The sequence below is a fragment of the Chroicocephalus ridibundus genome, chromosome 10 (genome assembly GCF_963924245.1).
Source record: "Chroicocephalus ridibundus chromosome 10, bChrRid1.1, whole genome shotgun sequence".
In the NCBI taxonomy this organism is placed as follows: Eukaryota; Metazoa; Chordata; class Aves; order Charadriiformes; family Laridae; genus Chroicocephalus; species Chroicocephalus ridibundus.
Genome location: NC_086293.1, coordinates 19,594,582 through 19,615,256, shown reverse-complemented (window position 1 = coordinate 19,615,256; position 20,675 = coordinate 19,594,582). Strand labels below are relative to the sequence as shown.

The window sequence follows — 20,675 nt, the reverse complement described above, 5'->3', positions numbered from 1 at the left end:
TTGAATTATATTTTTCAATAAGGTTTTGTGAAACACTGTATCAAACTTTGTACTAAAATACAGATATATTACAGCTACTGTATTCCTTTCTCCACTGATTTTCTTCGTTTGTTTTTCCAATTCAGCCGGCAGCAGCGCTCACAAGCTGGCAAGACCCGGGGGATGCGGGGGGCTCCCACCAGCCCCGCTCCGGGGAGGACACGGGCGCTGCCGGAGGAACGCTGGCACCGCCGGGCTTGTGGCTGGCAGCGGCCGTTGGCAGAAGGAGCGCCGGTGCCGTCCCAAGTGACTTTGGCTCCCGGCAGGTGTTTGGGCTGGGTCCTGTCCCTCACCGCCGCCCCGCGGGGCCTCAGGGCACCACTTACCGGCTCCCGCCAGCCCCGGCTCCCCGGGCTGGGTGGTGGTTCCTGCGGAGCCCTTCATTGCCGTCCCCCAGCAGCCTCCCTGCGCTGTGGCCCTGCCTGGGTACCTGCGGATGGGCAGCGGCTCCTCTGCCCAGGGCTGCCCGTCCTGGGGCCACGGTCCCGCTCCGCTCCCTGCGCCCAGCTCGGCCCCGCTCCCAGCCCTGCCGGGACCCCCTGCAAACAGCCCCCGGCTACTTGCACTGAGACCGGGCCAGTGCTGAGGACTTTATTGCATTGCAAGGGCTGTGGTGACCGGAGCCCCCCCGCGAGCCGGCACCCGGGGAAGCCCACACACGCCGGTGTGGCCAGCAGAGCCACAGCCGGGCTGCAGCCGCCCGTGCCGGGGAGGGTGCCGGGGTTGTCGGTGCTGGCTGTTGGGTGCTGTGTGTGTGTGATTGAAGCTGGGTCGTGCTCGGAGGCTGCTGGGCTCAGCGCCACACCGGGCCATCGCCATGTGCCAGCGAGGCGCAGGCAGGGGACAGGGACAGGATGCCAGGGTCGGCACGGACGTGCCTGGGTGTCCCCCCCTGCCCCGGCCATGCCGTGTGGCAGGGAGAGCCTTGCCGTCACCAGTGGAGATAAAGCACCGTATGGGGATGGGGAGGGAAGGCGTTTGGCAACAGCCCGCGGCTGGCTCGGGGAGGGGGCTGGCAGGGGGGGTCCTCCTGCGCCGGCCTCGGGGGGGTTTTGCATGTTCAGCTGCTCCCACTTACCAGGGCTTACATTCAGCGGCAGCGCGAGTCGGGTGTCCCAGCGGCCGGTGGCAGCGAGGCCCCTGTGGTCCCCAGCCATGCGCCGGAAAACACCACGTCCTGGGGCCAGGCTCCCGGGGTGGGGGCCAGGGGGCTCGAGTCACTTTACCCTGTTTAGAGAATATGAATTTACACGTAAAAGTAGGGGTTGGGCCCCGTCCTGGCCGCCGGGTCCCCCAGCTGTGGAGACAGGATCACGGAGCTGTACAAAATGGGAGCGGGGAGGGGGCCGGGGCCCGGAGCAGCCGGCGCGGGGTGTCGCTGGGCGCGCGTTCAGGTGGGATTCTGCGGGTCAGGAGTCCTGGGGATGTAGAAATCTGTTAAAAACTCTGAGACTGTTTTTTCCTCGAAGCAAAACCGCAGTTGGACGCTGTTCTCAAACGAAGCGGGTTTGGGGCATCCTCCCCCGGCGGCGGCGGCCCGCGGGCAGTGGGGGGTGCGGAGCTGGTGGGGTGCGTGGGATGGCGGTGCCGGCGTGGACATGGAGGTGACGGTGGATGCGGCGGGCGGCTGGCACGTCCCCAGCGTGGGCGGTGGGGCCCAGGGGGCGGCACGGGACACTGCGTGGCCGCTGGCAGCAGACGAAGGGCAGGACGGGGAGGGAGCGCCCAGGCTGCCGGCCGCGGGAAGAGGATCCTGTTGCGGGCGCTTGGCCTTATATCCTCTGCGGGGAGAGCACAGCAGGTCGGGGACGGTGTTGGGCAGGACTCACTGCGCCATCGTGCCACCAGCATGTGCCATGCACGTGCCTGTCCCCATCCCTGCTGCCTCCCTGTCCCTGCTGCCTCCCTTCCCGCACAGCCAGGGTCCCCCCAACCCACCCCATGAGGGGCCACCCAGCACAGTCACACCCCGACACGCCACACAGTCAGGGCCGGGGGACGGGATGGTGACACTCAGGACTTACCGCGGTGCCGACAAAATCTGTGAAAACAGAAGAGAGTGCGTCAGGCAGGGCGGGCGCCCGGCAGCCCACTCCCACCCTGCCCGACCTGCCTCACTTTGCAGGTGGTGGTTAAGCCCGTGGGACCCTCGCCCGGCTGCAGGCTGCCGGAGGGGCCGAGATCCCTGGGCTTTTCCCACCCGGGACCCCCCCCCAGGGCCACGGCGTGGGGCCCCGGGACCCCTGGCAGCGCAGCGCTCACCTTTGCTCTCTGTCTTGAGCTCCTCGTGCAGCAGGTCGTTTTGCCGGTTGCCGAGGACGAAGGCCAGGAAGGAAAGGATGAGGGCGTTGAGGATGCCGATGATGGCCAGGATGTAAGCCCAGCGCACGGAGCAGTCGCCCAGGGAGTACTTCCCTGTCTTCTCCCCGCACATGTCCCGTATGGTCTCTGCATCCCAGCCGTCGGGAAAGATCATGCAGCCCAGCACCAGGCAGAGCGCTGCAAGGGCGAGAGGAGGGAGAAGCGTCAGGGGGACACTCCGGGGTGCCAGTGCCGGGAGCTGAGACCCCCCCGTCAGTGCACAAGCGTCTGCCTTGACCCCATGACAGCCAGGCAGCGCAACGGGGTGACGGCGGGAGTCCCCAGGGGGCTACATTTGCACGTGGCTGCCCCAAACCTGCCCCAGGCACAAACGTGGACATCAGGGGCTCGGTTTCTTCGAGCGGCAACCACGGGATCAGCGGTTTCCCACGGGCTTTCCTCGTCACCGCCGGCTCTCTGCGCGTGGGCAGGAGCTGCCGGTGGGCTGCAGGCAGGGGTGCTGCCTGCCAAGAGGGTTGTCGTCGTCCCGGGGAGCACCCACATCCCACCACCTCGCGTCACGCCCAGCGGGCTCGCCGGCTCAGCCTGCCTCCATCCCGCACGCTCCCGCAGGCAGGGAGACATCCGGGAGCACCAGGGTGAACGGGAAGGGAAATGCCGAGACAAAGCCTGTGACTGCCAAGGTAAGGAGGCGACGCTTTTTCTGACTACAGCCAGTACAACAGCTCCTCGTCCCGCATCAGCTGGGAAGGCTAAAAATATTAATGCCGTTGTAGAGCAGCTGGGATGCGCTGTGAGTATTTTTGTCCTGGGTTAGGAAAGAACCGAGAGAGGCTTGTGCCCACATGAGTGACAAAGTGCCTCCCCGTCCCTCATTGCTGGAGGGACAGCAAACACCCGGCCAGGCGCCAGTGCTGCCGCGGTGGTCTCGGGGGGGCTGAGGTGAGCTTTTAACGGCTCTCGGTAGGGAGAGAAGTCCTAGGAGGGGGGGAAAGGGAGCGCAGGGCTGGCACAGGGCATCACACGGGGGCTCGGCACGGCCCCTGCATCCTGATGAGCTCTCCCGGGGAAAGGGCAGGGACGCCGGGGCGAGTCGCCCTCGGCAGCCGCACACCAGCACGTATACCACCTGCCAGCTGCTGCCTGGCCTCTGCCTCCTCCCCCCACACTGCCCATTTGATTGGAAAAAGCATCTTTACGGACAGAGGGGAGCTCTGCGACCTGATTTATGACCATACGCAGCCCGGCACCGCGTGGCTGTGGAGCGCGGTGCACGCGTGAGGTGCCGGCATCTCCGGCACGTCGTCACCAGGTACACCCAGCCGAGCACGGCCGGGTCTGCGGGAACTCCCTGTCCGCTGGGACCAGACCAACCCCAAACCATCCCTTCTGGAAAGAAACATACAATCAGCACTGACGCCATGCGTTGCACAGTAGATGGTGAGCAGCAACCTTGGGCACCTCCGAGCTAGATGCCACTGAATTCAGACGAGTGCCTGAATTAAAGGCGAGGGGGAGAGCAGCAGACCTACGGCAGGGACTCTCCCTGGGAAAGCGGAGGTGCCGAGAGGATTTTAGGACCCCACTGGTGCAGTGCAGCCGTGGAAAAAAGCTACAGTGCTCCGTGGCCATCCCCGGCGAGGGGGTGGTTTTGGCCCCGCAGCACTTGGTCAGGCTGACACGACCCAGGCTGGAAACAGGCAGGGCTGGAACGGCTCTGCCGAAATGGCTGAGGAGGAGAAAAGAGCGCAGTGAGGCCGGAGGAAAGCACGGCCAGCGGCAAGGCGAGCACCCCCACTGCCCGGGTGGGCAGCAGCCCCCCCAGCAACAGCCCCTCTTGGCCCAAGGCTGCAGGAGAAGGCAAATTTAAATAAACAAAAAAATAATCAGCTGCCAATTTTATCTCCACCAGCAGGGGCTCGGCCGGGCTCCTGGCTTTTGCGCATGGCCCTGGGGCAGCCCTTTGCAGGAGCAGAAGAGCAGCCCCTGGGTCTTTCCCTGGGCTCCGCAAGCATCAGTATTTCCTCTGCATTTCAAGAGTTTATTTGGGATCTGGGTGGATGCGGCTGCCCGGGTAAAGCAGGAGGTCGCTGAGAGCTCGCTGCTCTGCAAACACCTCAGCTGCAGGGGTGAGGGTCCCCCAGGACATCAGCAGGTCCCAAACATGGCAGGACGGGGCAGTGACACAGGAGGCAGTGGATTAACGTGCTGGAGGGCTACGGCACTCGTGGAGGACACAAGAGACGGCATTTAAGGCGAAAGCAAAGAGCGGCTCAAAAAGGTACGGGAAAAACACACAGCACGTGAGCCACAGGTGCAGCAGGTTGTCACAACACAGCCACGGGGGACAGGCAGCGGTGGCCACTGCCAGGACCACTGGGGCTGGCTCTACCCTGCGTCTGCCTGCCCTGGTCCCTCCTGTCCCCCTGTGCTCGTTCTGCGCTGGCACCGGGGCGAGGGCAGCCTGTGCCCTGGCCCGTGGAGCAGCTCAAGGAGCTCGGCCCCAGATCTCACAGCCCCCGTTTGCCAGAGAGAATTAAAGTACAAATTCACTACCAGGGCAAAGGAGCACTCCCGAGCCACCGCGTGTACCCGAACGCCTCTGCCCGAGGGCGACCGGCCTCTTCCCAGGAGCCCCTCTCTGCCGTGCAGCTCCCCGGGCAGTGGCCATGGTGGGGCCTGGCCACCAAAGGCGGCTCCTCTCCCAGCGAAGGGCGGCGCGGAGCTCTCCTCTTCCCATCTGTCCTACGCGTTCCCAGCAGCAAGCCGAGTCCTCTGCTCTGTCACAAGCAATTCCCTTTCCCGCGTATCCCCGGGCCGCCCAGTGTCCTGGGAACACCCTCCCGTGCCTGCAGCAAGGAGCGACACTGACGTGCAGAGGGAGAACGAGGAGGGGGATCCCCGCACGGCCAACAGACCCCAGCGCTGCCCTTTTCAACAAGCCCCTCGCAGCAGGTCCGAGGGGCGCGCGGACGGGGCTCCACCTGCCCGTCCCTCTGCCCCCAGCACCGATCTGCCACCACCTGCCTCCCAACGCCCCGAGGTCCCTTGCAACCCTGCAGGAAAGTGTCGTTTTTTGTTTAAAACAGCCTAGTTCCACGCCTTGCAACTGCATGAAAAGCACACCAAGTGATGACTCCTACAAGAGATGCTATTAAAAAGGAAAAAAAAAAAAAAAAAAAGAAAAACCCAACTCCCATCCATTTTGGTTTTAATTCCTGTTCTTCTGAGGGTGTGGTGCCAGTCCCCAAGGACAACCAGCTGCTTCGTCACACCCCACAGCTGTCATCCCTCCCCCAGGCCCTGGGCTCCAACTCCCTCTTCCAGAGTTTTCCCAGTTGGCCAGGCGGATTTGAGACGGGGCATTTTGGTGATCCCCGGGGCAGGGTGTACACGGAGGGAGGGTGACCCAGCCGAGGTTTGCAGGGCTGCCCGCGGGATGCTGCTGGGCTTCTGGCCCAGGGGAACCAGCATTTCTCCACTTGGCTTTGCAGCTGGTTCACGGCTTCCCACTCCGCGGTGCTCCCTCGTCAGAGCCCCCTAGAAATGTAATGGGCATCTCAAGGGCTTTTGATATCCTGGCAGAAGAAATTAATTGAAGGGAATTCAGTGTTACGGCTCGGGCCGCAACACTGGAATGAGATTTTAGCAGAGAGAGAAGAGGCGGCTCCTCCTGGCAGGACAACGTCCCCCGGCAGCAGGTGCATTTAGCTGATCTGGACCGTCTGAGTAACCTCCGTGTTTGCCGAGTACCACGGTTATCCCAGCGCCGCCCCAGTCCTGTGCAGTTGTGCCTGAAGGATTCAAATCTGATTTTTTTTTAATCACTTCTTTTGCTGTCTAGTTTAGCCTGCAGGTTTGGGTGAAGGCTGGTTTTTACTGCTCTCGCCTGCCATGGGTGGAAGGCGCTAAGGACACGTGAAAGACGTGGCCTCCCCCCAACCAGGGACGCGCAGAGCGTCGCGCTGCCACAGGACACACGGGGGAGTGAAAACTGGAAAACGTGGGGGTAAGTGGGGGAAAACCAGCAACTGCTGGGTCCCAAAGGGGCTTGGGGACAGCGAGGCATTTGGCCCTGTGGGCAGCAGCTCCCCCTCCCTTGGGTTCAGCGAGCTGCCCGTCCCCTTCCCTTGTGCACATCACTCCCACCTCTGCCACAGGTATTTTGGTGACCCCCCCTGCCCTCATATCTACCTTGTGCCGAAGGGGAGGAAGCTCTAGGTGCCCGCGGCCGCTCACCACAATGCTGTGCCATCAGCACATGGTGGGGTGCCCGCTGGAGATCCCCACCACGGTGCCTCTGGGCACTGCACACCAGCCCCCCAACCTCCAGGAGAACAGGGACAGTGCCGTGACTTTGGAGTCTGGGGTGGCTGCTGCTCACTAGGAAACCTCCTGAGAGCCGGGCGCCAAAAGGAAAGGGAACAAAAAAATTTCCCCCCCCCCCTTCCTAAAAATAGAAATCCCTCAAAAATAAAGGAAAATTAAAGGCAGCGTGCTCGGGAGGGCTAGCATCGGCCATTTACACAGACACGAGCTCCCTTACGGCATTTTGTTCCACAGGCTGTTTACGAGCCAAAAAAGTCATCAGGATTCAGAATGGAGTTACGAGTGTGTATGAATCAGAACTGACAGTTACTTTATCTGGAACAAGAGTTAAGGGACGTAAGCTGCGGGACACGAGCGGCTCCGCAGTGCCCGGCTCGGTCCCTCACCGCGGGACGGCGGGGACGGCAGCCACCGTGGCCAGAGGGTTACGCTGCTTTCCCAAAGCTCAGGGCCGGGCGCTGCGGGGCACAAGGTGTTGGGCAGACACGAGGTCTGTGCCGTGTCGCTGCTCCTGTCCCCAGTGTACAACAGGAGGGGCAGGGGAAGGAGAGGGGAAAATCTTCAGGAAAGCTTTTCTGGGGCCAGAAGCCGGCAATTCAGCAAATGCAAATTTTTTTAGAGAGATGTCGTCTTTTTGCTGTGAGGTCGGCGGGTGGAAGTTCATATCACCTGGAAGATCATATACTGGCACTATTTCTCCCTTGAGCAGAGAAAGCAGCTGGCCCAGTTACACTGCCTAGCTAGTTTGGAGCAGTGCTGCCTGTCTCTCATTTTTTCATTAAGAATTTCAGTGAATGACTTTTATGTCCACGAGAACAATTTTTTTTCGAAACCTCAAACTCTCTCCGAGAGGAGCTGGCTCTCCAGCCGAGCCCCAGTTGGGAAGACGAGCCCATCCTGACGTGGCTCAGCGGAGTCACCGCGTGACCCCCGGCACCAGGGAGCGTTTCGGGGCTGCGGTGTTTGTTCGGGCCAGACCCTGCTCTTCCACAAGGCTGCAGCCACACCGTCACACCGCGCGGCTCAGCCCTGATCGGATCAGCAGTTGGCAACGGCCTTCCTAACCGCTGCTCTCCTCGGACATGCTGAAACGATGGCGTGCAGCTGCGCCACGTGAGGGGTCTCCACTCAGATGGTGACAAACGCAGCTCAAGCACAGAAGATGAAGGCACTGAGGCTCTGCCTCTGCTCCCAGTTCACACGCTGGTGGGTGGGAAGAGCCCATCGGAAAGACGAGTGTAGCTCCGAAGGGGGTCTCCCAAAGGAGAAAGGGCTGAGATGGATACGCATTATCACATTCTCCGTCGGGGAAGGTGGCTGGACACAGCATAATTAACTCCAACTTGACACTGATAAAGACAAACCCCAGCCCCGCGGCCAATGACATGGCCTCAGGTGGAAAGGCACCGCACGTTGTGTGCCCAGATCTGGCCTAGGGGAGCTGGAAGGTGCCACCACACCAACTGCTGGACTTGAACTTGAAAGAAGTGGGTCTAGTGGGGAAACACCTTCAAACGCGGCCAGTCACTTTCTCCCTGCAAGAGGGACTGCACGCTCAGCTGGCCGCCTCTTTTGACCCTCAGTAGACTGTAAGTACAAAACCAAGGGTCTGCCTGAAGGCCCCCTAAAAACAGAGCCCTGGACCCACTCAGAGTGACCGTCCTCACAGACGGCACGTGGTGCGGTGCCACGCAGAGGCAGCTGGGGTCTCTCGCTCCAGCGTTAGTGCCGGACACCAGGACAAGTTTGTTCAAAGCTTGGACTCAACTCACAGGTTGACCACGTCTTGCGTTACAGCACAGAATAAGGGAATCGGAGGAAATGCTCAAGCTCCTGGGCAGCCACCTCAGTGTGTGGTGGTGGTGGTGTATTCCTGGGCTCTGGTCTCCAGCAGATGACTGCTACGTGGAACAGAGGCATCCCAGCCCAGCTGCCTTCATCTCGCTCCCGTACCGGCCCTCCATGGAGGGTGGATGAGAGGGATCACCCACGCAGCCCATTTCTCTTCAAGTAAGCATCATCCCGTGGGACTTTCTGAAGGAGCTTCTCCGCTAATTTTGAGGACTGGGGAGGCATCAGGGTGCTGTGAGTTATACAGTTGTTGACGTGCTCATGTTAAAGGACTGTTTCTGGTTTTATAACAGAAGGATTTAGCAAAATCTCCAGTTTTGCGTTATTGGGATTTTGAACAGGGCAGATGGCTACGTTTCTATTTGCGATAAAGCAGTCTCTCCTCTTAATTAGATCCAGTTTCCTCCTAGGGGGGCAGTGGCTTTTGAGCTGGGGCTTTCTGTGAAGCTCTAATTAAACCCTTCCTTGATTGTCGTCCACTAATTAGACATTGACGATTTAAACTTCTTTTTTTTTCTGAAAGAGATACTGAATTCCTGATCATCCTCCTCCCCGACTTTCCTGCTCTTGACTTTTCTCCTCTTTGAAGAGCCTGTTCATGCCCTCGCTCAGCAGCCCTGTATTCTGCACCGGCCATCCCACAGAGACTGGGTGGACCCACCTCTGGCCCATCTCTCTGCCTTTCATCTTGTTTTCATCACTGCCTTTCGTCACTGTGGTTTTCACCAGTGAGACCATGAAATTTTGGGCCTTGCTGTTGCTTCTGCCAGTGGTGCTTCAGCTAAAACCTCCCCCAGGCAAGAAGAACGCCTTTCCCTTCTCTGCTCCTCCAAGCCCTCTGCTGTGGCACAACCCTCTGACCTCCCAGGTGGGTGACTCTCTGAACCTTGCCATCACACCATGCTGGAGCCTGCATCGGGCCCCCGCCCTGCCCTACCCACGGGATTTGGCCCATGGTTTCCTCTTCATGGGACACGGCAGCTCCTTCTCCACGTGCAAGGTAACACATCCACCTGCGGCTGCCTCTGGCATGCCCAGGGAAGTTCAGCCCTGCTTCATCCTCCCAGATGAGGCTCCCTCTTGCCATGTCCTGGCCCTCCCTGATGGCAACACCGGCCTCTCCTGCAGGACAGAAGCTGCCTCGTGCTGCCCCACCTCAGCACAGGGTGGATGGCCAGTCTCTGTGAATGCCGCCTCAGACTTTCCCCGACACAGAAAGGCCGCATAGCCCCACTGCTATGGGAGAGCTCCAAGCCAAGCCTGGGCCAGCTGGGTCCAGGAGAGACAACCCACGGCCCCAGCAAGCCACGCACTCGGGGTTCTCACAACCACAGTTGCGAGCAACACAAACATAGCCACAAGGTGCAAAGTGTGAGCAGGGACAAGTCCCAGGGCAGGGCGAGGGGTACCCAGAGGTGACAGACGCAGGGTGCTGCCCTGACTGCCCCAGCCCTGAGCTGGGGGCAGGACAGGAGGCACCGGGGCTGCCTTTTGGTGCAGCATCCTCCACCACACAGCTTCCTGTGCAGCAGCAGCACCGGCCGGGCGCTCCAAGCCACTTGATTAAGCTGCTGACAATCGGTAGGATTTAGGCTCTGAGCTTGCCTTAAACCGGTAAATCTTCGGGAGAGGGAAAATTAAAGATGAAGGAATTTCCCGATAAGCCAAGGCAACACCAGGTCTGGCTGTGGTCCTGATCTGGGTGAGGAGAGGTCAGGCTTTTCAGCCCAAGCCAGCTGCAAAGAAGAGAGCTGGGCCAGCTGCAAGCCCCTAGCATGGTGGGGGAGGAAGCCTTCTTCCCAGGAGGGCAGAGTGGGACGCTTTTATTAGGAGTATGGGGGGCTCTGGATCTTTCTGGTGGAAGCTCTGGGCCTATTCACACCTTCTATGAAGTGGGAAGTAACGCAATGTCTTTCCACTTGTGGTAAAACCGGAGACAGAATGAAGTGAAGGGTCTCACTACCGGGGGAAGCTCAGGGTCTCTTCTCGGGGTCTTTCTACCAGAAGGACAGACCCTCTGTGAGGACAGCTTGGAGGTCTGCATACAAGGGGATATTTGGGATCCTTATCAACAAAAGCACCATGTCCCCTTCTTGGGAAAAGTCTGGGTTATTGCATGGTGTCCCTTTGAGGCGTGAGTCTATGGGGGTGTTGGGGTACACCTACAGTGGGGTTTCTTTTCTGGAGGGAGCAAAGGAGGATCTATAAAAAGGGCCACTTCTGGGGGAAATGACTGGACTTGAGCCTGTAGGCACTTCTGAGGAGACATCCTCAGAAGGCAAATATATGGTGTCCCACTGGGAAGCGCTGTACTTGGGATGTTTTTATGCAGAGAGCTAGGGAAGGTCTGTCCTCAGAGCCCCTTGATGATGCTGGAGGGATGGAGGAAGGCTGGGCACAACATCTCTTCAAGGGGGAACTGGAGGGTCCGTCTGTGCACAGGTCCTTTTACAGGGCTGGGAGGTTCCATGCATGGGCTCCTGCCAATGATGGGGTCCCTTCAGGGGCTAGGGGTTCCCCTAAAGTGGGCATCCCCTCCGGGCTGGGCTTGCTCAGGGATGCCCTTGGGGCTGGGTAGACAGGGAGACTGGGCTCCTCAGCTCCCACTGGCTTGAAGGGGACTACTCCCTGATGTGGGGTGTCCCAGGGGGTCTGGGTCCCTAGGGGGTTGGTCCCAGGTGTCCTAGGGCATCCTTGGGGCTGGTCCCTGCCTCTGTGGGACAGCTCTTGTTGTAGGGTGTCCCAAAGTTGGCCCCTGACTGGGGTGTACTGGGGTGCCCTGAGGCTGGTCCCTGGCCCAGGGTGCTCCAGGCTGTCCAGGTACCCCAGGGCTGTTCTGGGGTCTCCTGAGGAGAGTCCCTGATCCAGCTTTCCCACTGTGTCCCAGGGAGCCCTGTGGTTCCCTGGGGTCAGGTCTTCCCTAGGGAGCCCCACATGCCAGTGTCCAGAGCTGATGCCTGTTTCTGGTGCTCTGTCAGCTCTAGTGCCTGGCCTGGGTGTCCCAGGAAGCCCTGGTCCATCCTGAGGCTGGTTCCTGGCTGGGATGTCCAATGGATCCACAGTACTTGTGCCTAGCATAGCTTCCTTGAGCAACCCTGGTGTTCCCTGTGGCCAGGGCCCTGATACGGGTGCCTGGGGAGCCCTGGGGGCCAGTGCCCTGAGCTGGTGCCCATTCCTGGTGCTCTGTCAGTGCTAGTGCCTGGCATGGGTGTCCCGGGAGGCTTTGGGGCTGGCTCCTGGAACCATGGCTCTGCACCACTTGCACCCAGCCCAGCTTCCTTGAGCAACCCTAGTGTTGCCTGTGGCCATGGACCCCGATACCAGTGCCTAGGGAGCCCCGGGTGCCAGTAGCCAGAATAGGTGCCTGTTTCTGGTGCTCTGTCAGCTCTAGTGCCTGGCCTGGGTGTCCCAAGAAGCCCTGGGGCTGGTTCCTGGAACCATGGCCCCACACTGCTTGTACCCAGCCCAGCTTCCTTGAGCAACCCTGGTGTTCCCTGTAGCCACGGGCCCTGATAGCAATGCCTGGGGAGCCTCAGGGGCAAGTGCCCTCAGCTGGTGCCCATTTCTGGTCCTCCGTCAGTGCTAGTGCCTGGCCTGGGTGTCCCAGGAAGCCTTGTGGCTGGTTCCTGGAACCATGTCCCCGCACCGCTTGTACCCAGCCCAGCTTCCTTGAGCAATCCTGGTGTTCCGTGTGGCCGGGGGTCCTGCCACCAGCGCCCGGGGCTCCCACACCCACCGCCCCACGTTTGACACTGCCATCCCAGCCAACCCCACGGTCCCCCACACCCGTCCCCCGCCCCAAAACCCAGAGAAGGCCGGTCGGGGGTGGGGGGTGGGGGGGTGGGGGGCGATGCCTGCCGGGGGTGGGTGGGGTGGTGGGGAGGGGTGGGGTGGGGTGTGGGGGGGGGGTGTGTGCCGGTGTGTACCTGCCAGCAGCTGCATCCAGGCGCAGATCTTGTAGACGGTGGCGGTGTTGCAGAAGAAGAAGAGGGCGAAGCAGGTGATGCAGCCCAGCGTCAGCACCATGGAGAGCAGCACGAAGAAGGCCGCCGCCTGGAAGGCGCCCGAGGGGATGGTGCTGAAGTCGGTGAAGGAGCCGCGGCACGACAGCTCCCGGCCCGCCAGCCCGCTGCCCACGCAGTAGTGGAACAGCCCGAAGTAACCGGGCTTGGGGGTGTTGACGCTGTCGCCCACCCAGTAGGGCTGGATGAAGACCACCACGTTGATGATGGCGAAGCAGATGGTGAAGATGGCCCAGAGCACGCCGATGGCCCGCGAGTTCCGCACGTAGTTGTCATGGTAGAGCTTGGAGGCTTCCTGCGAGGGCAGCATCCTGCCGGAGGGGGCGGGCGGGGCGGGGTAGGGGGGTTGGGGAGGGGGGACCGGGACGGCGGGGACCCCGCCCGGGTTTTGGGGGCGGGGTGGGGGAGGGGGGACGGGGACGGGACACACCGCGGCCTAGGCGCGCCCGCGGGCTGCCGGCCCCTGCGCCACCCGCGCCGCCATCTTGGCTGCCGCCTCTGCGCCCCGCGCGCGCCCCCGCCGCGCGCGAGCGCGGCCGCGCGCACTCCCCCCCCCCCCCCCGGCCCCAGCCCCGACACTTCCCGTGTCCCCTCCCCTGTCCCCTCCGCCACTGCGGAGCCCAGCCCAGACCGGCCGCCTTTGGCTCCGCCCCGAACGGGGCTCGGAGACGGGCTCGGCAGCGTTCGGACCGGTTCGGGCCGCCCCGGCTAGGTTCGGGCATCCTCGCCTCGGTTCGGGCCTCCCCGGCCCGGTTCGGGCAGCCCCGGCCCGGTTCGGAGCGGATGGTGGAGGTGGCGATGAGGCGGTGGCGGGCCCGTCCCGGTACCCCGGCAGGGCGTGGGCACGGCCCCCGTTGATGGCAGCAGGGACACGCGTGGGCACGTTTGCCCCAAGCGGGCCCGCAGGGACAAGGGAGGGCGTTTATCCCCCCCCGGCCCCTCCGCGACGCTGGGGAGACCTGCGAGTTGGCCCCCCCGCGGCGGGCAGCGGGCCTTCCCGGCCCACTCGGTGGGGCCGGGGCATGTCGGTTGCCGCCAGCGTGGGGTGTGCAGGCACTGGGAGCAGCAGGGCTCGATCCCGCGCCTCCCGTGTGCCCCGACGGCACGCACACACGTGTGCCAGGTGAGGTATCACAGGCTGTCAGCCTGAGGTGTGTGTATGCGGGCAGGTGTCCCGCAAAATCCTCCTTCCTCCTGTCCCAGCAGCCTCACGCTGGACCCAGAACCACAGCAGGGACCAGACCATCTCGGGCCAGCTTTCTTCTCAAGGCCGCTAAGGTTAATGGCAGCCATCGCTGAACTTGGCCCTCTTGAAATGCTCCAGAGGCCTCACCCGCTTCCACATCTTGTTAAGGTTCGCGGCTGATTTGCAAATCAAGACATGTGCAGATACACCCAAACTCTGTATTCCCCTGCACGAGCGGAGGAACTGGCTGCTCTGGAAGAGGGGTGTCCGTTCACCCCGGTACAAACACTACGAGCTGTCCCTGTCCCTGCACCATGGCCCCGTCCTGCTCCCACGCCGGGCACACGAGCCGCTGCCACCACGGTGACTGGCATCGTGCGTGCGGCCACACCCCGACGGAGGCTTCTTTAATTAACACCCCTCCCGGGATTCTTTATGAAGAGCAGCCGTCAGAGCCGCTCAGCGGGGCCCGACAGCCTTTGCTCCATCTCCCTGCGGGCCTAAACGTGGCTTATGCAAAGCCTCGGCCTCCCCCCAGCTCCGGTGCTGGCGAGCACGGCCCGCCCCCGGAGGCCGCCCCACGCCTGCCGAGCCTGGGCCGTGCCCAGCCCTTGCACCGGTGCCGGGTGCGGGAGGACGGAGCCGGGGGGTGCGTTCGGTTGCCCCGGAGCTGAACGGGGCGCAGCGAGAGGCGGGAGCGCGTCGCACCCCGATGACGCCAGCGGGCGCGGCGGAAGGGGCGCGCCGCCTGCGCGGCGGTAATTGGCCGGACGGGCGGAAGCGGCGGCGGCGGGCGGAAGTGGCGGGCGGGGCGGGGCCATGGGCTGGCGGCGGTGAGCGGCGCGGGCATGGCGGCGGCCCGCGGCTGCCCCCCGGCGGGCTCCGGGGACCGCGCCTTGGCCGAGTTGCTTTTGGAGTTCTCCCGAGCACAGTACCGCGCCAAGGACGGCGGCGGCGGCGCCGCCGCGAAGGTGAGGGGCCCGGTGGCCGGGACCGGGGGGGTTGGGGCCCGGTGGCCGTGCGGCGGCCGCTGACCGGTGACTGTCCTCAGGTGGAACGGATCGAGCGGCGGTGCCTGGAGCTCTTTGGCCGCGACTACCGGTACAGCGTGATCCCCAATGCGCACGGCGAGATCTGCGCCCACTACCCGCGGCACATCGTCCTCCTGGAGCGCGACGCCTGCGCCGGCCGCGACCCGTAAGGCCCCGGTCCCCTCCCGGTTCCCACCCCGCAGGGCTGACAGCCGGGGCGGCGGCTTCGCCTTTTGCCCCGGGGAGCTTCCGCACCTGCTGGCTGCCGCTCCGGGGCTCCCGCCGGCCGGGGGAAGCCCTGCCGGGCTGCGCTGCGGCTAATTATAGCCGGCGGTGTCAGCCGGGGGGTGCGCCGCTCCCGGGACAGCCCTCGGCGCCTGCCAGGGCTGCGCTTCGCTGCCGAGTTCCCGCGGGGCGCCTCCGGGCTCCCCCGGCCTCTGGGGCTCCCAAGCTGCTGAGCGAAGTCTGTAGCCTGGGGGGCGTCAAGCAAAGGGGGTGCTCCCGGGCAGCGCCAGCTCCGCTGCCCTCCGGTAGATCCTGACAACTGCTGTGCTGCGGTTCGCCCAGAGAGCTCATGGTTGGGAGCAGGACTGCGTGATGCTCTCCCTGTCTTCATGAAGTGCCTGTGGTCGTGCTGGAAGGCCTCTGATCAGGGAAATTTTAGTCTGGAAAGCATCTCAAGGCGGGTAATGGGGCTGGACAGATGAGGTAGCCTCGACAGAAATAATCTGCCTGCACCGTGGTACATGTGTCAGTGGGCGCTGAGGTTTAGTGAGTGAACAGGAAGTGCTTGCTTGCATTTTAGTTGTGGTTTAGTGCAAATCTAAGCCAACATGTTTCTGGACTTTGACCCACAAGCTCAGAATCGTGTCAGTCTTGCTTCTGACTGCGCATTAGCTGCTCTGTGCGGCACTAACGACGGCCTTTCATTTATGATTTTCTCTTCCAACAAAACATAATGCAATTTTGCAGTCTTAACTGGGTTTGTGACAGAAGTACCACGTTCAAAAGGACGGTTGTCACCGGTTCCTTTCCAGCTGCTTTGCCTGAGGAAGGCAAACCGTCAGCTGGCATGTGGACCAGGTGCTGTAGGAGGGGGTCAGCCACAACTCATTGTCAGGTGGGAGAACTTCTGCTTAATGGTTAGATCAGATTAGAAAATATTAAACCCCTTGCTGCAAAAAAGGGGAAGCTGAAGTCTGAAGCTGTAAATGTAACTAGGAGTGTCTTTAGGGAAGAGAAACCAAATGCTTCTGCTTTTCCTGTTCTTGTGAGAGCAAAGAATGCCTAATTTTTCTGATGAGTATTCAAAACAAGTGTACTTACACTCAGGGCCCTGTTTTCTTCCGAGACTTTTGCAAGACAGCAGTGGCAATTGACATTTTAAATACCGATTCATTCCAAGTCTTGATTTACTCTCCCAGGGAGTCACGGAAACAGACTACCCTTCATCATCCCTGTCCTCCTGATTTCTAAGTGATAATCTCTGCAAAAGTCGCAAAATAATTTTAGACAAATCCGGTTTTTAGATGCATCATTGTACTCTATGGAATAATTATGAAATAGAGACTGTTGCACTTCTTGTGTTACAGAACACAAGAACCTCTCCCAGTGAACGGGACGCTCCCTCTAGGACGGAGTGTCTTTGGCTGCCTTTCATCTTTCTAATGTTCTTAATCAGCTGGTAAGATCTCTTTGAAGTGTGCAGGGCACTTCACACTTCTGAGAATACCCAGGTTTTTTGGAAGCAGTTCTTGCTTGCTTGAACTCTGTGCTGCCCCATCGGTTCTGCTGTTACAGCTGCTTCTGAAGCCATGCAGGGAAACTGCAAAAAGTGGATATTTTTAACCCAGATCGGTTTCCTGATCCTGTTCGTTCTGTGGCTGGGCATCTGGGGAAGAAAGGATGTTGCTTCATCACACTTTGACAACAGTACTCTGAAATCCAGGCAGGTGCAGGAGGTAGTGGGAGGAATTTTATGTGTATTTTTGGCTGTCAACCAAGGCGCTGCTTGCGAGGAGCCACAGAAGGTATCAGGACGCGTCTGACAGCCAGGAGCACCTTCCCTGTGCTTGGAGAACTCTGACGTCCTCCCAGAAGGAGCAAGCAGATGCTGCAGGGAATGGAAACAGAGGGGTGCGCTCAGTTCTTTACTCGCTGTCTTAGAGTTACTGTGACTGCGCTTAATGAAAAATGCCTACATGTCAGGCACCGGCCGTCTTTTGGTTTTACCTGATGATCCTGTCTGCACTCCAGACAAATATGATCACAGTTGCACGCAATCTAACAATGCGAGAGGAACGCTTTGGTTCCAGCGCTGTTATGGCTACCCAAAGGCAAGCAACTCCCAAAGGAAGTTGACAAAACAGTTGCTTGCTCTTCTAGGAAGTGTTTCCCTTGCATTTAAACATCTGAATTCAGGTTTAGGGGCTGATTTAATGGAGAGGGCCGAGGGGATTAACACAGAGGTAAGGTTGCCCAGTAGTATCTTCTGGAAGACAAACTTCTGAAAACACAAGACACCCAAAAGTCTAGGAAAGAGTTAAGATACACATCATTCCTTCCACCTCATTCTCTACCTTGTCCCAAGCAGCCTTAATGATGTTCTTTCACACTACTGTTGAAGAGTGCTCCGTTTTCCAAACCCTTTTTGGTGGATTTTACTCCTGTCTATGCTACGTTTAATTACTTGTCCCTGTAAGAGTGTTGCACCCGTTCCTCAGAGCAGCCTTTCCCCTCACTACAATCATCTCAGAACAACTATGTTTACTTACTGTGTTTATCTTCATTTCAGTGTTTATTCTAGCTTTACTGATGATGATTCTTGAGATGAGAAGGTCCGAGAGCCGTGTAGATAGCGGGGCGGATCTCTCCGGTGCCTGTGCAGGCTTCCCAGGGAACAGGGACAGAAGCCTGGGAGAGGGGCTTATTCTTCGTGTCCCCAATAGGGCGCTGGGCTTCCCGCTTGCTCTGTGTCCCAGGTTCCTGCCAAGCTGCTCGGACTCATTCCCCAGTGCTGTGATGTCTCTCCGGGGAAGTGCAGTTGGTGTGCCGAGAGGTGAAACTTCTTGGCTTGTCTCAGCTCCTTGGGGAGGCACTTCTGTAATTTCTGATCTTCCCGGCATTTTATTTTTTTGCTGAATCCCATCTTCTGGACTTGGAAGCAGTGCAGTGGAGCTATTCTTGTTTCTCTATTTGCAAAGGAAACACAAAGACAGCTGGAGCGTAGTGCAGGGATGTGTCTCTTAATTGCATGCATTCATTTAAAAACGACCCCACAACCGAATCTGTACGTCAGAATCTCTCAAAGTTTCAAAATGGTTTGGTACTGGGAATTATACATGAGGGCCTCTCTTCTCACTGCTCGCAGGCCATTCCTGCGGCATCTGTTACTCACGTGCTCTCTGAGGAGGGACGCAGACTGCGGAGCGGAGCTCTTGGCTGTTGCAGTGACAGCGATGAGCGGAGTTCGGGTTGCGTTCATCGGGTGCCTGCACACAATCTCTCGTACTCTGTTAGCATTTTCCTGTCTTTGCACTTAGCACCCTCGCGTCCTCAACATTTAGATCGGATTAGCTTGGGTTCTTGTTCTTTAAATTCTGGTACGTGCCAAAGCTCTTTGGAACTGGACAGCCGAAATAGTTATAGTTATGAATGTGTTACGGAACTTAAGGAAAAATACTAAACCTTGACTATGAATTCTGTGAATTGAGTCCTTTTTTTATTAAAAAAAAAAAAAAAAAGGTAGGATTAGAAGGTCTTGGTTACTGTCACCCTGTTTCCACTGACACCACCTTGTATAATCTTTTCCATAAACAGATCAATTTCCGTGTTAATAATAGATTATTTTTTTTATCCTTCACAGAATGGCAGCTGCAGGTAGGTTGCTCCTGACTGATTCTGAAGCTTAGCAACTTTCTTTTAATTTCCAACATAAAGGTATTAATTTGTTCTTAGGCCAGCATTGTCCTTTGCCTTGGAGGAGTTCTCCCCCTTCGTCGCTAGTTGTCCCCTTCACCCTAATGCATGTATTGTTGTGTCCTCACTTCATCTTCGTCTGCTCTGTCAACCAGTCTGAGGTTGTTTCTCTTGCAGCATAGACTGTCCCCTGGCCATCCTAATCATCTTGCTGTGCCTTTTCACACTCACTAGAATCACTTGTCTCAGCTGAGGTCTTGCGCTCTGCCCAGTAATGTTGGTACTTCTCCATCCCACCAGAGAGTTTCCCGTGATCTTATTTGACCCTGTTTTCAGACTTACCATATTGATAACGTACACGCATCTAGAGATCAACCGATTCGTCTGGGCTCTTGTACTGAGCTCCGCTGCTGGAAAGGGCTAACTGGAAGTTCTTGTTAATCATCTCTAAGCGTGTGACCATGCAGCTTTGTATTTCCACACTTCATCTGGTTTCTATTATGTCAGTCTGGATGCTTCTCCAATTCCATGTGGAAACTCTACTTCTCCCTGCGTTGACTGTGCCTCCTGAAGGTCTGTGTAGTTCAGAAGTCAATTTGGATTCCTAACGAACGTAGACCAGTACTTGGACAAATTGCAGCAATTTTAACTTCTTTCCAAAATGTCTCCAACTTGGAACGCATTTCATTTCTGTTTTAACTTTAACCAGATTAACAAAATTTAGTTATGCAGATGCAGTTGACATCAATCTAACAGCCTTGTTCAACCCACTAGCTGATTTACAGACAATTGTCTAATTACCTGGCAACACACGTGCTTAAGTGACTGGAACTAAGGTTCATTGAGTGTTCAAGCTTTGATTCTCTATTTTATTTCATTCTCCTTGCAAAAATATCACTGTAATAGTGAATTCACCCTGATGGTAGTACTGAGCTTTTTGATGGAAAAGTGGTAGGGAGGAAAGCAGACCATATGTTTTTGTAGACACTGGCTTGCCCTGGTAGTCCTTTGTTAGTAATCCACATGTTAGTTTGTAGCGGACCATTCTGATGCTTCTCATATTGCCAGCTCCTGAAGATGCTTGCTGACCCCTGCTGTGCAGCTGGTCTTTCAAAATAAAGAAAAGGTGACAGAAAGCATCCAGACATGTTGTATAGCTGCAGAAGTAACTCTTAAAGAAGTTTCCTCTTGCTTCCTAACTTCAGATGCTGGCTCCTAGGCAAAAGGGATGGGGATTACAGCCCAGGGTGTCTGTAGCAGCTTCGCTGAAAGGCGCCTGAGAAGATGCTCCGTGTACTGAACTGAACCTCTCTCCACTAGGTTCGAGAGCACTGTGCAGGTTGGCAAACTGCAGGACCTTATCAACCGAAGTAAGATGGCGAGGTGTAGAGGACGATTTGTTTGCCCGGTTATTCTGTACAAGGGAAAGGTAAAGCTTCATGGGTTACCTATCTCAACTTAGAGAATGACCTTTCTCCCTGCCGTTTGAACTGTGCAGCCATGTCTTCAGTTGGTTGTCACCTTTCTGAATGCTATAAAAATCTGTTCTTGGGTACAAGCAGGCAGCCTGTAATAGTAGGTAGCATTTGCTATCTAGGCTGCATAAGTCATCTGTGGGGGCTTCAGGCTATTTTACCCCTCCACGTCATGAGCATTGCACGAAACAGCTAACATTTTCCCCATATTTATGTTTCTTCCTTCTGAAGGACAAAGATATTTGGTCTTTGAGAGGGGAAGGACAACTGTTGTCGCTTTCTGCCCCTTCTTCTTCCCAGCAGTGAGCTCCCTTTGAATAACTTGTCTCTCTGAAGAGAAGTTTCCCTTGTCTGTTCCCTGGGGAGGCAAGATTGCATAAATGGTCTTGTGAATGTGTGGGCTTGTCTACAAGGGGATCTATAAGAAAGTGAAATTAGATTCATTTTGATGTGGATTACTTAAACTGTATTGGAGCCCTGTAGGAGTAGTCTAATTTAGAAT

General features: G+C 58.3%; 2 protein-coding genes across 4 annotated transcripts in view; one reads left to right on the top strand and one right to left on the bottom strand.

The window, feature by feature from the left end:
• LHFPL4 (LHFPL tetraspan subfamily member 4) lies at positions 1 to 13,171 on the bottom strand. Of its 2 annotated transcripts, XM_063347748.1 has the most exons (5): positions 12,468 to 13,171; positions 2,302 to 2,538; positions 2,064 to 2,080; positions 1,118 to 1,266; positions 1 to 578 (listed from the first exon to the last, which is right to left on the bottom strand). In XM_063347748.1, the coding sequence occupies exons 1-5, from the start codon at positions 12,871 to 12,873 to the stop codon at positions 362 to 364; spliced, it is 1,026 nt and encodes a 341-aa protein (XP_063203818.1). In that variant the 5' UTR covers positions 12,874 to 13,171; the 3' UTR covers positions 1 to 361. The 2 variants fall into 2 exon arrangements, with proteins under 2 accessions (XP_063203818.1, XP_063203817.1); XM_063347747.1 differs by having other exon boundaries at positions 452 to 1,820; positions 12,468 to 13,148.
• A 1,348-nt stretch (positions 13,172 to 14,519) lies between these two features.
• The window catches only part of MTMR14 (myotubularin related protein 14), a 33,195-nt gene continuing 27,039 nt past the window's right edge, over positions 14,520 to 20,675 (top strand). Inside the window, exons 1-3 of one of the 2 annotated variants that reach the window (XM_063347739.1) lie at positions 14,520 to 14,720; positions 14,801 to 14,946; positions 20,019 to 20,127. In XM_063347739.1, the coding sequence (XP_063203809.1) occupies positions 14,598 to 14,720; positions 14,801 to 14,946; positions 20,019 to 20,127 (378 nt within the window). In that variant the 5' untranslated portion in view covers positions 14,520 to 14,597. The remainder of the gene's footprint in view (positions 14,721 to 14,800; positions 14,947 to 20,018; positions 20,128 to 20,675) is intronic. The other variant, XM_063347740.1, reaches the window with a different exon arrangement.

Excerpts from the sequence above, each read along its gene's own strand:
- LHFPL4 (XM_063347748.1), bottom strand. The coding sequence starts at position 12,873 with ATGCTGCCCTCGCAGGAAGCCTCCAAGCTCTACCATGACAACTACGTG. Across the intron at positions 2,539-12,467 it reads CTGGATGCAGCTGCTGGCAG|CGCTCTGCCTGGTGCTGGGC; the intron begins GTACACACCGGC and ends TCGCCCTTGCAG. Across the intron at positions 579-1,117 it reads GCCGCTGAATGTAAGCCCTG|GGGGTCCCGGCAGGGCTGGG; the intron begins GTAAGTGGGAGC and ends GGCTGTTTGCAG.